General features: G+C 43.6%; 1 protein-coding gene across 6 annotated transcripts in view; it reads right to left on the bottom strand.

Annotated features, from left to right (window-relative positions):
- The window catches only part of CNTN5 (contactin 5), a 3,106,629-nt gene that overhangs the window by 1,148,289 nt on the left and 1,939,110 nt on the right, over positions 1-19,230 (bottom strand). For all 6 annotated transcript variants that reach the window (XM_069639123.1, XM_069639125.1, XM_069639124.1 and 3 more), the window contains one exon: positions 11,225-11,361. In XM_069639123.1, coding sequence (XP_069495224.1) covers positions 11,225-11,361 — 137 coding nt within the window. The remainder of the gene's footprint in view (positions 1-11,224; positions 11,362-19,230) is intronic.

The raw sequence follows: 19,230 nt of genomic DNA on the forward strand, positions 1-19,230 counted from the left end.
GAGTTTTCTTCTGCAGCAATTGGTGGTGCTTATGGCAATATTTAGAGCAGTAACAGTGTCCGGGTCATCTGTGATGGTCATCAAAATCGTGTTTGCAGTGACGGACTTCGGGGCTATAACTATTGGAATGGCTGGCTTGTGACCCCTTATGCTAAGCGGGAATGCCCCTGGTGTGCTGTATAAATCCTCAGGCGTTAGTCCACTTGGAATGGGATTAACTGCACAATTGTGTGATACCCTGCTCTTTATTCTGTTTACAGTCACTTTCGCACTACTGCCTCTACTAATGGAAAGGTTGGCTTTTGCGTTATGTTCAAGCTCAAGACCTTTTTCCCTCAGGCATCCCAGTTGCTCCAGAAGAAATTATTAATTTCATTAATTTCATTAATGAGCATGTTTGCCTCGCCCGTGAGCATGACGGGTATACATAGTCATGCCTCAGTAATTCCAGCGTCGGTGCCTGTTGAAGTGAGCGGTGCTAACATTTTCCACCTAACAGTTAGTGTTTTTCATTTTGGTTTCCGTTCGGCAGGCATGATCGAGTGACGTGAGAAGAGGGATCCAGCCTCAATCGTAGAAGGCCTTAACAATCCCAGCCTCAAGGCTGTGTGGTGTAAGATGCGTGGGCAAAAGAAAAAAGCCAATGGACAGTGTGTGGAGAGCCCCCTCAGAACACTACTACTCCCTTTGTCGGCTGTTACGTGTGCCCTCGCCTCACCTTGCATTATAGCTTTGTCCATGTCACTGCAGTTCTACAGGGCAGCCTCTCCAACCTTGACCCTGCAGGTAGTTTGAGATCCTTTTGAAGCAGGGAGTGTGGCCCGCTGCAGTCCATGAGATGTGCCCCTGTGGGAGCAAAACACCCGCACCCTTGACCAATGGGCTTTGGCCTGAAGGTAGTTTGATATCCTTTTGAAGCAGGGATGAGCCCCTGCAGCGACAAAAAACATGTACCCTTGATTTACAACTGGTAGTATGCCCAGTTTTAAGCGTGAGAAAGTTTCTAGTGTGGAAAAGTATGGGTCTAGATAAAACCCATGTTTTGCTATAATGTACTCATCAACCAATGAGTAAATGGTACCTTCTTTGAGCATGTCTACGATGACCCATTGGCAATATAAATCTTTGACTTTCTGAGCGTGAGTATGGATTATGCTTTCTGGGTTTTCCCATAAGTTCACCCAGCCAAATGTATGTAGGGTTTGATGAACATGCCTATCCAAGGCTCGTGAAGGCCCTCTAGCAGAATGTAGTACCGCTAGCATGGCATTTTTGTATGATGTGATATGATATGATATGGCATTTATAACGCGCCTATACACAAGTGTTTCAAGGCGCGACGAGGCAAGGGGGAGGGCAAAGGGAGGACAGACAGCAATCCTACTAGGCCAGGTGTCATTCAGATCGTGCACGTGCATGGGAAGTGGGGAAAGGAAAAGTGCACAGGGGGAAGGGAGAGGGGAAAGTGCAGTACATGGGAAAGTGGAATAAATAAGATTAATAAGACAAATAAAACAGCCAGCTGGTGGCAAGTGCAAGGAGTGCAGACATAAGTGCTGGTAGGGGGACTGAAGGGATACAGGAAAAACGGTCCCCAAGTGCAGGGGTTGCCAGGGAGGCAGTGCAGGTGGGCAATTGATGGGGCCTGGGCCAGAGATCAGAAAGGGTGGCCAGGTAACCAGTGCAATTTCAGTCAGGAATTCAGCAAGGGAGGGGAGGGGAGAAAGCAGAAGCAAAGAGGAAGGTATTGAGGTGTTTCCAGATGGTTCTCCTCGATTTTCAGGGAAGCAGGAAGGCTGTTCCAGAGAGAGGCCCCTGCCGAAGAGAGTGATCTGCCACCAACTCGTTGCTTGGAGAAGCGACTGACCCTGAGGGAGTTGGAGGCAGATGAGCAAAGAGCTCGAGTAGGAAGATATTTAGGAAGAGAGAGTTGAAGGTATTGCGGCCCCAGACCCCAGAGGCCTTGTGTACAATGCAGAGGGTTTTGAACTTTTTGAGGGTTTTGAGGGCTCGGAGGAGCCTGAGAAACTTGGAAAGAAAAACCGCAGCGTTTTCCAACACAATAACGTTGTATTTATGTTTGCGGTCGCTTCAAAAGCGACCGCAAACATAAATACAACGTTTTTAAAGCTGCAGTTTTATTTCTAAGTTTTCCGGGCTCCTCCAGCCCGGAAAACTTAGAAAAAAAAACGCAGCTAGTGCTTATTTTTTGTAAAAAAAATAAATAGCGCTTACCGAGATTCAGCTGCAGCTTTCCTGCTCTGGTCTCCGGTCCCCGTCCTCCGCCTACAGCACTAATGAAGGGAAAGCCACCCAGCGGTAGCTTTTGTTTACTACAGCTGGCTGGCTTTTCCTTCATTAGTGCCACAAAAGCAAAAGCCAGCACAGGAGGGCCTCCATTTCACAAAATGGCTGCGCCCCTGTGCTTGCTTTTTCGAATTTTGAGCTTGAATAGCTCAAAATTTTACATAGGAAGTTTTAAAACGGAGAATGCTAGTATTTTCTTTATGTGGCCTATCTATTTTTTAAATAAAATGTTTTACTAGACCATCCCTTTAATCCTCACAGCCACTGGGAGCCGGTGCAGAGATTTCAGTCCTGGAGAGATACGATCCCTGGGCTTGAGGCCAAGGACAAGTCTCGCAGTGCTGTTCTGGATAAGTTGCAGAGGGCAGAGAGTGGAGGCAGGCAGATGTAGATAGAGGCTGTTACAGTAGTCCAGCTTGGAGAGGACCAGGGCTCTGGAGACAGTGAGCTTCTAGCGGAAGGAGAGGAAAGGAGGAATACCTCTATGGAGGTGTAGTTGGTAGTGTGAATTCTTAGAGACGTCAGAGATATGAGGGGAGAAGGAGAGTGCAGAGTCGAAGATGACCCTGACATTTTTAGCCTTGCCGGTGGGAGTGGGAGGAGGGCCAAGAGAGGTCAGCCAGAGAGCTACAGGGAAGGAGGGAGTAGGTGGGAGGATGAGTAGAATCTCAGTCTTACTGGCATTAAGGCAGAGGTCATTGGCGGCACGCCATTCCTGGATGGCAGACAGTCAGAGATGAGGGAAGGAGAGGAGGAGGAGGCCAAGGGTAGCCTGAAAATGAGCTGGGTATCATCCGTATAGCACTGAAAGTTGGGAAAGAGAGCGGCGATGCAGTGGGCATGGAGTGCCAGGTATTGGTTGAACAGCCAGGGAGAGAGGTTAGATCCCTGGGGAGGACTGTAAAGCCTGTAAAAGCACTGGCTTTATTTTGGCAATGCACTCAATACCTGTGTGACCAAGTTCCAGGTGTAAGATTAAGTGGTAGTGCAAACATTTATTTCAAGAGTGGTGATAACCGCTAAAAAAGGGTTTAACAGTAATAAAGACCCACATCTCTGCACCTACAATACAGCTGTTGTTACCTGAGTCCTACAGATCTCCAAACATGGGGCTAAGATGTGTCTCCCATAGTACTTTTAAAAGGACAGGCTAACCCGACTCTTCTATTTAGAATGACTATGCCTTTATAGTTTTGGGGGCCCCATATACCCTTAATACTAAAACACACACCCAGGTAATCAGAGTGATCCACACACTCTTTCAGTTCCCTCATTATGTCAGCTGATGAGTTTCATCTTTTTGGTCTATTACATGGCATGGCTTTTGGTGTTACTGCTGTTAATGGTGAGGCCCTTTTCCTCAATGCTAGTTGAAACAATTGCAAAGCCTTTCTTAATCCCAATGTTGTTCTTGAAATGATGGCTGTATCATCTGCTAAAAGTAAGAAAGGTTGCTCTTCGCCATTAAGATTTGGAGGGTCAACCGAGGACGTGTTCAACTTTAACCCAAAAAAAGTGCAAATAGTAGTTTGGGTGCACCCTCGACCCACTCCTTGATTAACCGTGAATATTTTAGTGCATTTTCCATTAAGGCCCATCTAATGGCTTTATTGTTCCCTTATATATTCATAGTGTATTCCCCTGGCCGTGGCCCATGTCTCTGTTTCCACCACTTCCCCCTTGCTGCTCTTGTTCTAAACTCATTCTGTTCAACAATGCTTATTGTAAAGGCATTGTACCCAGGAACTGATTAGAACCTCAGTTACTATCAGTATTGACAATGGAAGATAGAATCCAGTTCAAAACTTTGACGCTGGTACACAGATGTATCTCAGGAAATGCACCTGCATACCTGAAGGAAAAGATCTCGCCCTATGTACCTCAAAGGTATCTGAGTTCAGAGGATCAGGGCCTGATCAACTGCCCCAAATTCAAAAAGTCCAATGGGAATGGACCCAGTGGTTGTGCTTTTCCAGTGAAAGCAGCCCAGGGATAGAAAAATATATCAGTACAATTGAGGCTTGAGAAGAACTATTGCATGTTTAGAAAAGCACTGAAAACGAACCTGTTCAGGTGAAAAATTCACTAAGGAAAATGTACTTTTATGTAGGAACGTGTATTGTTTTATGTGTTAAGGTCTGCATCTATACGTGTGCACCCCGATGCCTGCAGGCTTATTGGTGCAATATAAATCTATAAATAAATAAAATAAATAAATTAAACATCAATCCTGACATCCGGCTGCTTCAAAAAATTGAAATACAAAAAACATCAATATGCTTAATGATTGACTAGCACACCCCTCTGGGAACAAGTGATAGCGTGAAATGAAGGCACTGCATAATGCACACTCAGGCAAAACAGGACAGAACAACGAGATGACATGCACAATAGCACTGAGGGCCTTATTTACAAACGCCCTTTCCCATCAGAAAACCCCATGGATAACGATTTTTCAATCAGGCCATAAAGATGGCTGCTAAACTTACAAAGACATTGGTTTTCTTTGTTTTCAATACTGAAATAATGCTTGCTTAAAAAGAGTTCAGGCACCAAAGGCTGACTGTAATAAAATGTACACTGCAGTCAAATGCAATTGATTTTTATTATGAATGACCCAGGCCAGTCAATGAACATATGAAATCTAAAGACTGCAGTCACATGGGCCCATCTGAAAGAATGCAGTTTATATCTCCAAATAAGTGTCAAAGTGCCCTCATGGGACTGTTTAACCAGAATAACGTAACAAGGAATCCACAGAAGTGGTGGGATATGGACGGTGGCTGTTGGGTGGACTCACCTGGCTGGATTTCTCTGAATTGGCCGAGTTCCATCCACAATGAGAATACATTTCGACTTTGGCCTAAGCAGATGGGAGACATCTCTGTGACACCCTGTGAATCACAGGTCAGGCTTTGGAATGGTTAACCTCCTTTCACTTTGACCGCCCATCCCAGGTGGAACTCTGAGCCTTTCTCTCGACTATCGCTCTCTCAACCTGCAGCGTTCCCCAGGGATCCAACCTATCCCCCTGTTTCTTCAACGTCTATATGGCTGATTTGGCACGTGTGATTGCCATCTTCACCACTAACTTCCAGTGTTATGTGGATGACACACAACTATCTTTCAGGCTACCCTCTACCGCTCCTCCTCGCTCATATCTGACTGTCCGCTATTCAGTCATAGTGTGCTGCAAACGACCACTGCCTCAACGCCAGTAAGACTGGGATCGTTCACATTGGGACCCCTGCTCCTGCTTTCCCACATTCACTCTGACTAGCCTACCTTGGCCCTGCGCCCGCACCCACCTGCGAGTCTAAAAACCTTGTGGTAATCTTCGACTCCATTCTCTCCTTCTCCTATCACATTTTAGACATCACTAAAAAGTCTATCAGCTAAACCTCCTCAGAGGTACTCTCCCTTTTCTCACTTACCTCCAGTGGCTGTCTCCAGAGCCTTGGTTCTCTCTAGGCTGGACTATTGAAACAGCCTCTTCCTCAACCTCCCTGCTTCTGCCCTGCACCCTCTGAAACTCATCCAGAACAGAACCACAAGACTTATCCTTGACCTCAAGCCCAGGGGCAGCATCTCTCTGGTGCTGAAATCCCTTCACTGGCTCCACGTAGCTGCAGAATCAAGTTCAAGACCCTCTACATTGTCCACAAGGCTTTCTGGGGCCTACCTAACTGCAAACATTGCCTATCTAAATGCTGTGCCACAAGAGCCCTGTGCTCATCTACCTCCAACCTTGTGTGAGTGAGCCGGTTCTCCAAGCAGAGATTTGGAGGGAGATCCTTATCCTCTGATCTTCTTAATTTCCGGAAACTCCTTAACACCTTCCTCTTTTCCTTTCCCCCTCTATATTGCTAACCTAGCTCTTTGCTTTTTCCCTTTCTCCCTCCTCCTCCTTACAGCTTGCTGACTGGCTACTGGTGTACCTCAGAGTCTCACAGGTCCCCAGCATCCCCTGCCAGTCCTCTCTCACACATGCCTGAGGGTTCTGCACTCCACCCCCTCACTGCACTGAGAAATAACCCTAGAGAGTGGCTCTCTCGCCACTTAACCCAGTCTCCACCGACTGGGTGCCCTTGGACCTCCCCCTCCTTGTGACCGTCTGTGCACTTGCATGATCCAAATGCACCGTGCCTGAAGATCGTCTGTCTGTTCTCCCTTGTCTTTACCCGTCAATTGCAATTGGTAAAACTGCTGAATCATCGTCAGGCCTATTTGCTGGGTCTCAACTCTTAAATGCACTTACTCTGCCTGTGCAGACTATTATCGTCTCAGAATTTCAAGGGCTCTGAGCGACTGTTGTTTTTCCCCATGTTCCCACCCTGCTTGAGCACTTTGAAACACTTGCCTGTGTGTATGCGCTTAATAAATAAACATTACCATACCATACCAGGTAAGCATATAGGGCTGTGGAATGAACCATGGAAGTAGTTACAAGATAGGGGGCAAAGATGCCCGACAAAGATGATGATGCCAGTCACAGGAAAACATGATGGAAACTGGAATTTTCAAGATATCTGGTAGACAAATATACTACGAAGAATCTACCAGTGAATCAGTTTGCACAACTTCCAAGCACGTTGAGACCTTCAGATAGATGTCTAGGATCTAGAAAGCGTCTGGTGACTTCAGGAGACTGCTCCAGACGAGATGGAATCCCGCAGAACATCAGAGAGTCCCCTACAACTCAGATGAGGCAATGTTTTTACATAGAAAACGTCACAATTAGGAAGATGTACTTTCTGCAAATAATATAGGGGGTCATTACAAGGTTGGAGCTATTAGCGACATGGCTACCCCCTTACTATGGGTACCAGGTCCGGGTTCCTTAAATGAGGAATTACCGGGCCATTCCAACCTTGGAGGACCCGGTAATTCCTCATTTAAGGAACCCGGACCCGGGACCTCCCCATTCCCATTCGAGCCCCCATAGTCTGCTCGCCGGACCTGCTAAGGGCGCCTGGTAAATCCAGGCGCCCTTACCGTGTCCCGCGAGCAAACCTCGTAAGGCGGCGGTAGGGGTTTAACGGGGCCGGCAACCTTGTGATGCCCCCCATAGTCAGTGGTAATGAAGGAACACACATATGCTGAGCTTCCACACCCGCTTCTTTACCTTCATGAATCTCCACCAGCGGCTTTAGCTTTACGATACATCAGATGGGAGGGAGATCCTTATTGGGGTTGAAGCAGCCACAAATCTCTTGCATGTATTCACTATGGGCCTCATTACACGGAAGGCGGTAAGGGTTAACGGTCAACGGTAATGGTACCGGTGACCGTTAACCCTTACCGCCTTACTACGAGGTCCCTTTGCGGGTTGGTACTTTAACGCCTGCTTTTTAGCAGGCGTTAAAAACCAACCCGCAAAGGGACCAGGGTGCTAATTACGGTACCGCAATTTGCGGTACCGTAATTAGCACCTTCCCCATTCCCATTATGCCCTATGGGGCAAAAATGGGAATGGGGAAGGGCAATGGGGGAAGGGGGAATTACCGCCCCGCCAACCTTGGAATAGGGCGGTAATTCCCCTTTCCTCCAAGGTGGTGCCGGTATTTTACCGGCATGGACCAAGGTACTAATAGCACCTTGGTCCACCGCCTACCGTGTAATGAGGCCCATATATGTTATATAATTGGTTGCTGGTTAGGTTGCACCAGTAAAGAGCAGAGAAAACACGTGGCATCTGTATAAAGTCAACAGAGCGCTCTCCAAGCAGCGATTTATAGAGATCCCTCAACCATTTGTTGAGAAAAAGCGAATTAAAGAAGCCACCAAGCCCGCATTTTAAGGACAACTGTATTGCCGTGGATGCAAGAAAAAACGATGCTTGGTATTCCAATTACTTTCTAATTAATTGCATTGCTTATTGATTTCCAAAGTTGCCAGGCATTCACTGCACAGCAAAGCATGACATCTTCACTTGCGCAGTCCCTGTTTGGCGAGCCCACTGGGGGAATTCAATACGGGAGAGAAAAGTTGCAAGACAATTCCGGCATGCATCTTTGTTCCTGTGTCTGACAATGTGTGAAATGAATCTTGGAGCAGAAACGCTTTTAATTTGGTTACCGTTCCTCTGGGAGTCGCATCACCTAGAAATAGAAATGACTAGATTGGGAATCCAGTGTGACAGGGATAATGAGAGAGCGGGGAGGAAGGTGAAGACACCGGTGAACACAAAACGCATAACATGGCATCTGCAATTGGTGGGGTTTTCCAGATGTTTTATGTGTTTCTGCTTGGTCACGTCTTTTATTTTACAGCATTGTATTAAAAATATACTTTAGTCTTCAAAAATATTTGGTAATCTGTCACATTTTGCAGAACATGTTTTGTTCACGTCAGAGTGGATATGCAAAAATCACGTGACAATATTTAATGGCATGTGCCACCATCAATACACCAGACATTGTTGCATTGGTATTTTATCTATACAAACGACCCGAATAAACAGAACGATGGATACTTCAGTAACAATGTTAAGTGTAGGATTATCACCGACTGCTGTTCTTGGGATTGGCCAAGGTTTGCTTTGCTTTGGGCGCCACCTAATCTCGGTCCTCTTTCTCCTCATGATGTCATATCTGCAGTCAATCCTCTTTACTTCTTCTCCATTTTCCAGGTGGCTCGAACTTGCAGGTTTGCTTGCACTGTTTTTATTCTGGACTGTCGTGCCAGTCAGTGTTTGGTTGACATACATAATAGAATGTGCATACGTTTCCTGTCTGCATAGCTGTCTTGGCCATACTGTGTCACATTGTTTTGCTGGAGGTGGTCTTATGTCCTGAGAACTATTTTTCAAACCTTAACAAGGCTACCCTCCCTTAAGATGCCCATAATATCTCCTGTAGGCTCAGTCTTTATGCAACATTTTAAAAGTTGTAGATTTCTATAAGCCCATGACTCACTTGTCAAAAGATGTTCCCATACATAAGCATATACTGCGATCATCTCCTGCTTCTTGCGATGCCCTGCATACTAAGTGTGATATTCATATGGATATTTAGGAGCGTTTTCCTAAACCTTACCTACAAGGTAAAAGTGTCTTCTGGCTTCTATTCAACCACCAATATTTCGGGTGCCAGTTGTTAGGATGTGGCTGTTCTCTGTTGGTACCTTCACAGGTATAGGGCCTCATTACACAGAAGGCGGTGAGCCATGGCGCTATTAGCGCCATGGCTCAGGCCTGTAAAATACCGGCACCGCCTTGGCGGAAAGGGGATTTACCGCCCCATTCCAAGGTTGGAGGGGCGGTAAATCCCCCTTCCGCCATTGCCCTTCCCCATTCCCATTTCTGCCCCATAGGCTCTATGGGAATGGGGAAGGCGCTAATTACGGCACCGCAATTTTGCGGTGCCGTAATTAGCTCCGAGGTCCCTTAGCGGGTTGGTTTTTAACGCCTGCAAAAAGCAGGCGTTAAAGCACCAACCCGCTAAGGGACCTCGTAGTAAGGCGGTAATGGTTAATGGTCACCGTTACCATTAACGGTGGCCGTTAACCATTACCGCCTTCCGTGTAATGAGGCCCATAGTCACTGTGCCTGTGGGCTGTTACTATTGAAAAGATATAGCTGCATTGTTGCAGTGAAGTCAGCCATCACTTGCCAAGACACAGTCTGTACACTGTAAAACCATTTTACTTCATGTTCACTGGCAATGAATCGTGATTAAAGGATGCCAACAGTGGAGGTGGGGATGTGTGCGCATGAGGTCTCTAGCCAGTGGCACGGTTAGCTGCCCTTTCTCGCTGACCAGTCATACAGGCACCCATGGTAGCGTTGCTCGTCTGTAAAGAGAACACGTTCAGAGAAATGTGTCCGCTGAGAGCTCTGTCATTGTAGCGGAGTGTGCTTCATCCACTGTCTGTGATGTACTGCAATGCGGAGCATAGGAAGGCATGCCCCACAGTAGGCCAGTCAGTCTGCCAGCATGGCTCAAAGTGGGTGAGCACATCTACTCCAGGGACCTTCATCTCTCCCTCTTCCTGAGACCGTCTACTTGTCACACACTGGCCCGCGACCATGACATCTGTGATACATCCATTAAAGGCTGCAACAAATAGTGGCATGTGTGGGTTTTATGCACTACACACAGTTTTACACAGTTCTATTTTTTTCAACTAAGACCAAAGGTTTATTTAATGTGAAATGGCAAGTACAGTGTAACCCTTTTTTGCCAAGAACCTTCAAAGAGTCCCAAAGCAGCTGCTGTGCAATAGATCTATCATAACCTTTCATTGTAGTGTTACACAGAGATTTCTAAAACGGGGACAACACACGCAGCTATCTAACTCGCATACAGTGTAAAATTGTTTGGCAAAGAAATGTAAGTTTGCAATTTGTTAAGCATTGAGAGAATTTCAAAATCCTGGAAAACTACACAGAGCAAGCAGTACACTAAACCAGCAGAAATGCAAAATATGTAATTGTTAAAATAGCAATCTCATAAAAGTATCTTCAGTCCAATCTCACAGTTTCTTTAACTGCCTAACAATAAACGTCGACATGGAGAGTTGGCGTGGTTATGTGTAAAGATGCACCCAGCACTTAACAAACTGATGATAGGTAACACTGTATGTCATTTTGGGTAAATTGCCATGTTGATTTTTGAATTAATGGAGAGCGTGTGGATTACAAACCATGAATACAACCTGGTTAAGTGTAAATGGGTGTTAAAAAACAGATCTGATACAAGAGTACACAATGTCCCTGTCAATAGTAGTATGGTTCAGGCTGACCATGTCGACCTTCACCAGCTTTTGTGCTAGGACTCTGGGATTAGCTCTAATAGTCATCACACGATTTAGCAATGCTTTTCAAATCTGTTTCTACTTCTGTTAAATCAGAATCATCAGAATCAAGATAGCAAGTCAAATAACAGCCAGATTTGCACTTGTTCTAATGTTGTACCTGTGATTGGAGAGGCTGCCCGTTCTTCAACCAGCGATAGCTGGGTCTTGGTTTTCCAGTGGCTTTGCATTCCCATCGAAGCTGGTCTCCACTGTCCAGCTGAGTATCATTAATTTTCTCAACCCAATGGGGGTGGGCTGCAGAAAGAAGCAAGGGTTACTCCACATAAAAAGAACACCATAAGTCTTGTCTTTGCAAATGTTTTCAAAGTCGGAACAATTGGATACTTTCTAGAATATGCTAAGCTTGTTGGTCAGATGACATAGATGAGATCCATGGGTATTGTAGGTTCCCTTCATCTGTGGCCTTTCCTGTTGTCATAGTGAGGATGAATTACAAACAAGAAGCATCATTTTTTCTCAATCCACCAATAACACCCCTTAACAGTGTGTGTATATATTCAGAAAGCAACTCCCCTATGGCTATATAATTGGGTAGGGCTTTTTAACCCACTGTATACTAAAACCTAGTTGGGTTGTCTGAAAAAACAACAATAAAGTCAATAATCTGTGTGGAAAATAACAATTGTGGAAGATTGTTTACTCAATACAAATTAGGCCTAGAGTAAGTAAAATATGACATGTCTTCATGCAGAGCAAGGGGAATGATATGCCCAACTTTGGCATTAACTGAAAATTATTTCTTCTTGTTTGCTGTCATGATAAAAAAAAAAAAGATGCCTGTCGAACTGCATATAGTTCCCACATTTTGTAAGTATGGTAAACATGTCTTTTTGACTGCCTTTATTTCAAAGAATGAACCATGCTACATTTGAAAGGCAGACTCAGAACTAAAGTATGTATTTCTCAGGGAATCCGGCAAGCCATGGAATTAAAGTCTTCAAGAACTTCACATTCCTTATAATGCAGATACGATGTGTAAAGATGATCTCCCTAACAGCAAAGTTGCATTCCCAGTCTAAATCACATGAGCTCTTGAGCTATGGGCTACTGAGAATCACATTGTCTTTCGGCGAGCTGTAAATACAGTTCTTTTTTTATTAGAGGTCAGTTGGCTGATTTGCTTTGCTGGTAAAAGTGCCAAGGTGCCCTTGGGTGTATTTGTGCTGAATAAATATCAAATCATAGATAAAAAATGAAGACAATTGCAACATAAAATATCCTGTGGAATGGGTACAAATGGATCGAATCTCATGTGCCAGCTAGATTTGCGACACACACTATTAGCTAATAATATTCCAGTGGAAACTGTTGCTCACTGTTTGATGCTTGATACCCAAAGTCTGTTCTTATCCACTACTCATCAAATCTTTATTTCAATCCCTGGTTGTCATTGCTTGAATCTCATGTTGATGTTAGATTTACTGCAAACTATGCATGCTACTAGCTTTTTGTTCTCAACATGAAGCTCCTGCTCACTGAGTGATGTACTATACCCAAGAACTATGTTTAGCTCTTTATGTTGATCTCTGTATGTAACTGAAATGTGGAAGCAATTATTTGGGGGTGTTCCTTATAGGGAAACCTCTTTCCACCACGACATGCACCCATCATGTGTATAATGTCACATTCTGACTAAATGACTAACCATTAAAATCTCCTACCCCTTTACACCACACAAGCCCACACACATACCCACCACAGGCCTAGCCACTACCACATGAACAATAATAGAGCTATGGCTAAACTATCTTCTGTAGCCCCATCACACTCCTCCCAAATCAGTGACAAGTTTGGCCGAATTTTCGCAAAGGTGATCTCCAGGCTCCTGATTTGGGCAGGTTTGCAGGATCCTAAAGATTTGCCTTCCACGCTGAATCTGCCCACATCTCTTTTAAGAGCCATACATCTCTATGGATATTTGGGAGAAATTTGGGCTGGTCCAGGCTGATCTTTGGGGAAATAACATACATAATATAGCTCAAACAGCTTCAAGAATGGAGAGAAAGGTTAGGGGAAAGGGAAGGATTGGGTTAGGCGTGTTGGTGGACATAGCAAGAAGACACAGAGTCCTGCACATTTGTAAATGCTATCCAAGTAGGACTGCACATGAATGTGTCATGGTCAGTACCCTAACCTTGTCAAGAGGGGATGAGAACTACTCTCAGCCGTAAGTGGTAGGCCTACCAGGGAGGAATTCAGAGCCAGTCCGACCGCACAGGGGGATGTTGGCTTTTGAGAGTGCCTATGTCCTGCCCCCTCTAGCCGTTACTTGTGCAGTACCATTTCAAATCACTCTATTCCTGTTACTATAAGTGCTGGTCAAGTGAGCTGTTTCTTTGCCTGATACACAGGAGGAAACAGTCATAAGGGTAGAGGTTGTATACATATAGGTTTATTAAATGTGTTTCATAATCAAAAAATACATGGATATCAAATACTTTATGACTGTCATTTGGGATAGTGTACATTTATGAATATGTTGCTGGTCACTATTAAGATAAACATGTTTTGCATGTTCAGTTTTTCAAGTGTGTATTTGTTTACCTGGTTGCTACCTAGTTGGACAGTTTTAGAACAACATGTTATTGTGTTTCCTGGGAAACATGGATCCACCAAGGGTTCCAAAACAGTGTGTACATAAGGCTTTGTGATTGTCTAGGTCAGCAGTTGCAGTCTGGACAGGAGGTCCTCCTTATGTCAATATATACTTATTTCTATAAAGTTACCTGGACTCCTGTGGATCCTTCATAACTTCAAGGGACTACCCACAAGACAACAGCTCATTTCTGTTGCACGCAAGTCAATGCCAACCCCCAGCTGAAGACAGAGTCAGTGAAAAGTGAGGCAGAGCTCCAATGCACACACGTTTATCCATATGCGATCATCATATCAACATTGCTGGTAGGGAGAGATCAAGAGAATGAGAAGCTGGAGCTTCTACCCGACCGGGTCCAACCCCACACATCGGACTCCAGCCTCAACATGCACAGTAGTGAATTGATGAAGCTGCAATAGACCACCAGGGACAAAAAACAAAGTCAAAACTCCTGCCAAAATCTGAACATAGCTTAGGGGGATCAGAGCCATGGTGCTTGACACAAACTCTGATACTTTGCAGCATGTCCGTCATTATTGCAGAACTGTGGCCCCACCCGGATAAACGGGGCAGTGCTTAAACCATTTAAGAAATTCTCTGTAATTTTCCTACATTTCCCAGGTGAGGAAGACATTTGCTGAGGGAGTGTAGACAGTGAATGTAAAGTGAATGTGAGTGTGGAAGAAGGGTGACTGAGAAGAAAGTGGGATGGAGTTGTAGTAGTAGTGTGGAGTCTGAAGCTGCAGCTTGGAGGAGGGAGCCATAGTGTGGAGGAGGGAGTAATAACTTGTAGGAAGGAGTACTAGTGTGAAGACGTCAGTACTAGTGTGGAGGAGGGAGTAGCAGAGTGGAGGAGGGAGTAGTAGTGCAGAGGGGAGAGTGGTAGAGTATAGAGGAGAGTAGTAGCATAACAGGGTTGAGGAGGCAACAGAGATATCGGACAGACAGAGGAGGAGTGACATAAGCAGTAAAAGGAGGGAAGTTGGGAGGAGTTGGGAACATTAGGGTAGATAGAGGAGAGGAGAGTATAAAGAGATGGAAAGGAATGACAGGGCATGAGAGGAATCTGGCAGAGTCAGGTAGAATGTCTGTAGGTATACCGCCACTTATAACTACTAACCAATGGATAGTACAGGGAGAGTCTATAATAGAAAAGGCCACTGCCTTAAGGTTATCATAATCAGTTATCTAGAAATTAAACAGTAATGGACACTATTTTTTATCTAAAAACCAAGGGAATAGGAGCAAATGGGCTAGGTGGAGAACACTACATGAAGACGAGAGAGAGAGAAGGGCAGCCCTAGCCATGCTGAAACCACAAATAAAAACCATTGAACCATCACTGGGAGTATCATTTGAGCTATCGCTGATGTTAAACTGTGCAGTAAGATATCACAGCAGATTAATGAACCTATTGCACAGATCTGTGTGTAACCTGCAAGACCCAGGTTTAAATCTGGTCTGAAGACCTAAGCCTTTCGTCCTTCTGAAGATGATCAAAATGAGTAAAATTGAACTGGGGAAATGTAAGATTACATGTTAGACAAGCAGAGTAGGTCACTTATTAGGCATGCCTGTGTCTCCTTTCCATCATCCAGAGGAATTATTAAGTGTTATAATATTACAAAATAGGGAGTTCATAACAGACAGGGAGGGTAGCGACAGTCCTGCAGTGCATGACGTTTAATTTCTATTGAGTTTGTTTCAATGAGGACTACTGAAGTGTCTTATGTATTAGTAGGAACAGTCCAAGGCTGTGGGTCAATGACCTCAAAAAGATTGTAGGTCTAAGGCAAACTTACATGTCAAGTATTTCTGCTATAGATGATTCTGACATGTCTTAAAAGGATACCAGTTACTCATGTAGAGTTGCAATCTTTCACCCAAATCACTTACAAGTTCAGCTGAACCTGAATCACCCAAACATAGTGTAAATTCACGTTATGTAGGGTTCAGCCAAATGTATTTGCCCAACTTAATTAGTATGGAACTGTACCTTAAGTGCTTCCATATTTTGGAATCTCCCTTTTGATAACATATTCACAAGCATTTCTGTGAATCCAAAAGAAGCAAAATGGCACTGAGGGCTTAGACACTTTCATCCAGCAACTATCAACACCACAGGGTTTGCATCTTCTATTTCTGCTTTCCCATCAACACCCCTTTTCTGACGTTTCTTACAGAATCATGGGTAGAAAAGCCAACAAACATGACAGAATGGCTTTATACAAGATAACTTTATTTTTTTTATACACCAGTCTATCCTGCCCCATCAGGCCAGAGTCTTTCAGACTGTTGTCTTTAATCACATTGTCAACTGTCTTGAGGATCACTTGCTCTGTAATTCCATTCATGCAGACGTCCTGAGCAAGCAATCCACTGAAACAACTCTCATCCACATCCCAAACTTCTTCACCATGGCCACCACTCTCACCTATCATCAATCCTCAACCTCCTTGGCCTCTCCACAGCCCTGCACACTGAGCACCATTAATCCCTCCTTCAGTCTCCCTCCTTCCTCTTATTTCTTGGAATACTCCTTCCCCAACTCATAAAACTTGAATTCCTCTTTCCCAGGCCCCCTTCTCATGAGAGTTCCACAGGAATCATTACTTGACCCACACATCTTCACCTTCTACAGCTTCTTCTTGGGCATGCAAACCTCATCCTTTGGCTTTCACTGCAGACAATCTGCATTTGACATTGACATCTGTTTCTCCTTTCACTCCTTTGCCCCTTCTATCTCTAACCACATTAAGACCTGCCTCACAGATTTCCACCACTGGATAAACCTATGCTGCCTAATGCTAAGCTCCTCATTGACATGTGTCATCTTTCTCCATGCCTCCAGTGTTCACCCTACACGAATACCCCCATATCTCCATCTGCCCTTAGCCAAAAGCTTACAAATTGTGGTTTCTTTTTGACAATCACTTAAGAGTTCAGCAGTGTAACATGACAACTCTGATAATGAAAATCTGCCCACAATTTACCTGCCAGAATTTTAATGTACTAAGTGAAATTAATTACTATTTGAGTCCACTCTTTCTTCTTCCCCTCTGCCTCTCCCAAATACACGCATTTTTGATACCGACACGTCTTACACCCAACAAGTTCCTCCCTCCTGCTACATTCAAGTGTCAACTTCCTACTCCTTGATTACAACTCTATCATTACCTTACTGGCAGGATCTCGCTAATAGATCTCTTACAAGGATTTTGCACACCATTTAGTCTGCATAAAGATGTGAATAGCAAATTTGCAGTGGAATAAGCTTGTATTATTAACCATTTTTGTGTATGTCATTAGTTCATGTTTCGGGCCTTTAGCTCATTTTGCCACCTCCTTGAGAATTGTTCTCACTAAGATCTCCAATCGTTAATGTGATGGCATGGTGCCCAGGGGTTGGGTCTGTTTCCTGTACTGTTTCCTATATATGTCATTAAATAGAAAATTGCATCCATTGTGTTCCTTAAATAAAAATCCAAAAATACAAAGACGAACAATATGACAAACTAAATTAGGCATTCATAAATATGCATATCTGTTTGCCTATGTATTTGATGAAATGTTCCCACATTCTAAGCAAAATATCAAATATTTTGCACATTCTCCCTCCTTTATCATCTATAACAATAAAGATACATTTAGGTATAATAAAGGCATCTAATATTAATTGTTAATAATACATGACAAATTGAAAAATATATTTTTAATGAACAATTTTTATTTTATTTTATGGTACTCAGAGACCCACTTATAGTTTCGAATATTGAAACTTGAGCATAAAGATGTATTCATTCATACATCTGTTTCAAGAAGGTTAAAACACAATTATGATCATGATCTTGCGGGAACCTTTATATTTGGACTCTTTATGTTAATAGAAGTCATGGCATTTCTTAAATCATTCTCAACCTATCCTCTTCTGTGATTTATTTGCATGCTGTTCATTTCTTTGTTTATGGCTAATGTTTATTTATGACACTAACAATTCAGGGGAAACTGGAAACCTTTCTTCATATGAATATACAAATTAGCAAATAAAACATAATTTATTTATTTATATTGTATGATAATAGGGAAATAATATTTAATTTCTCGTTGTACATGTTTCCATTCAGAGAATCACCCTAAGTGTTTGTTCTGCTATTTACTTAAACCAAGAGCAGGGGGTAATGGGTTATATTCAGAAATGTTTTTCACTATAATGATAAAAAGAAATATTTCCATTTCACAGATGACAATTTGTGTGCTATGCACATTGCAGTCAAGACCTTTTTAGGACAGCATAGAATGTTTTTGAACATAAAATATAATTATATATTGCATATTCCATATAAATGATATAGATTTTGCCCCTTTTTGGACATTCAGTAAATACATGTTTGGGAGTTCCGAGGGTATTCCTCAATTTACATATCCGGGAGTGTCTCCTATCAGCCTGGAGGCTAAACCTTGAAGCAACAATGCTGAAGAGTAGAAGAAAATGCCACAACTTATAAGAGGGACAGATCAATAAATACATTTGCAGGGACATATATCTGTTTAGTAATTCTTTGATTTCTCAGGAGGATAGCTCAGGGGCAACACTCTTGTCTTGGAGGCAAGATGAAGTGCAGCAAAACAGATTCGATCCCTGGGTCTCCGCTTATCAACCTCTGGGTATTAAGCGCATTATAAATAACCCATTACAATTACAATAGAGATCTTCAACAGTCTTAAATGGGGACAGGTCAAATTCCATTCCCACGTTATGACCTTTATTTTCCCCAAACGGCAAGTAGCACACGCAAGTCTTGGTCCTGCAAGGAGACCAACCGACACGACCAAACAATCTAACACACACAGAATTCAGTGGCAAAGATCTATTCCCACTACAATCATTCACCCCAATGGGAGTCCCCATCAGATTTAATATCGGCATGTTGATTCTGTAATAATAGCTTTGATAAACAAAGAGCCCTATTTTCAATAACACCTGCCCATCCAACAAGGGTTACCTTAATTCTAGGCGCAGAATTTGAATAGGAACACTGCCAGAAGTGCTAGTATTCTGCACCAGAATTTACCCTCTGGAACACTAAGCCGCGTCAGGTTATTAATAGTGATAGCTAGCAGACCATGAAGGACTGCCGGACAGTCGCATTTTTTATATAAACGTATAATTCCATCCAAGGAATAGCCAGTTGACTATCTTGCAAATTTGTCAATTAGAAGTGATAATGTGGCAGCCTTTCTTTGCCATTATCTATCAATAGTACATGGCCCCTTCAACCATCTATTGTCATTGCTAAATAGGTCTACTTAGCTGTATACCCCCGATTTGACTATGAAGGAAAGAGGAGGGGCGTGGATTCTTCTTCCCACTGAATTGCATTACCTTTGTTTTGTTGAGATAGATACTATGTCCGTTCTCAAGTGCATACTTTGCCAACACTTCTAGAGAATGGACAAGACCTCCACAGGTATTACCGAAGACAGCAATATCATCAGAATGAGATAAG

This window comes from Ambystoma mexicanum, chromosome 7q, assembly GCF_040938575.1.
Source record: "Ambystoma mexicanum isolate Mex_15411 chromosome 7q, UKY_AmexF1_1, whole genome shotgun sequence".
Classification (NCBI taxonomy): Eukaryota; Metazoa; Chordata; class Amphibia; order Caudata; family Ambystomatidae; genus Ambystoma; species Ambystoma mexicanum.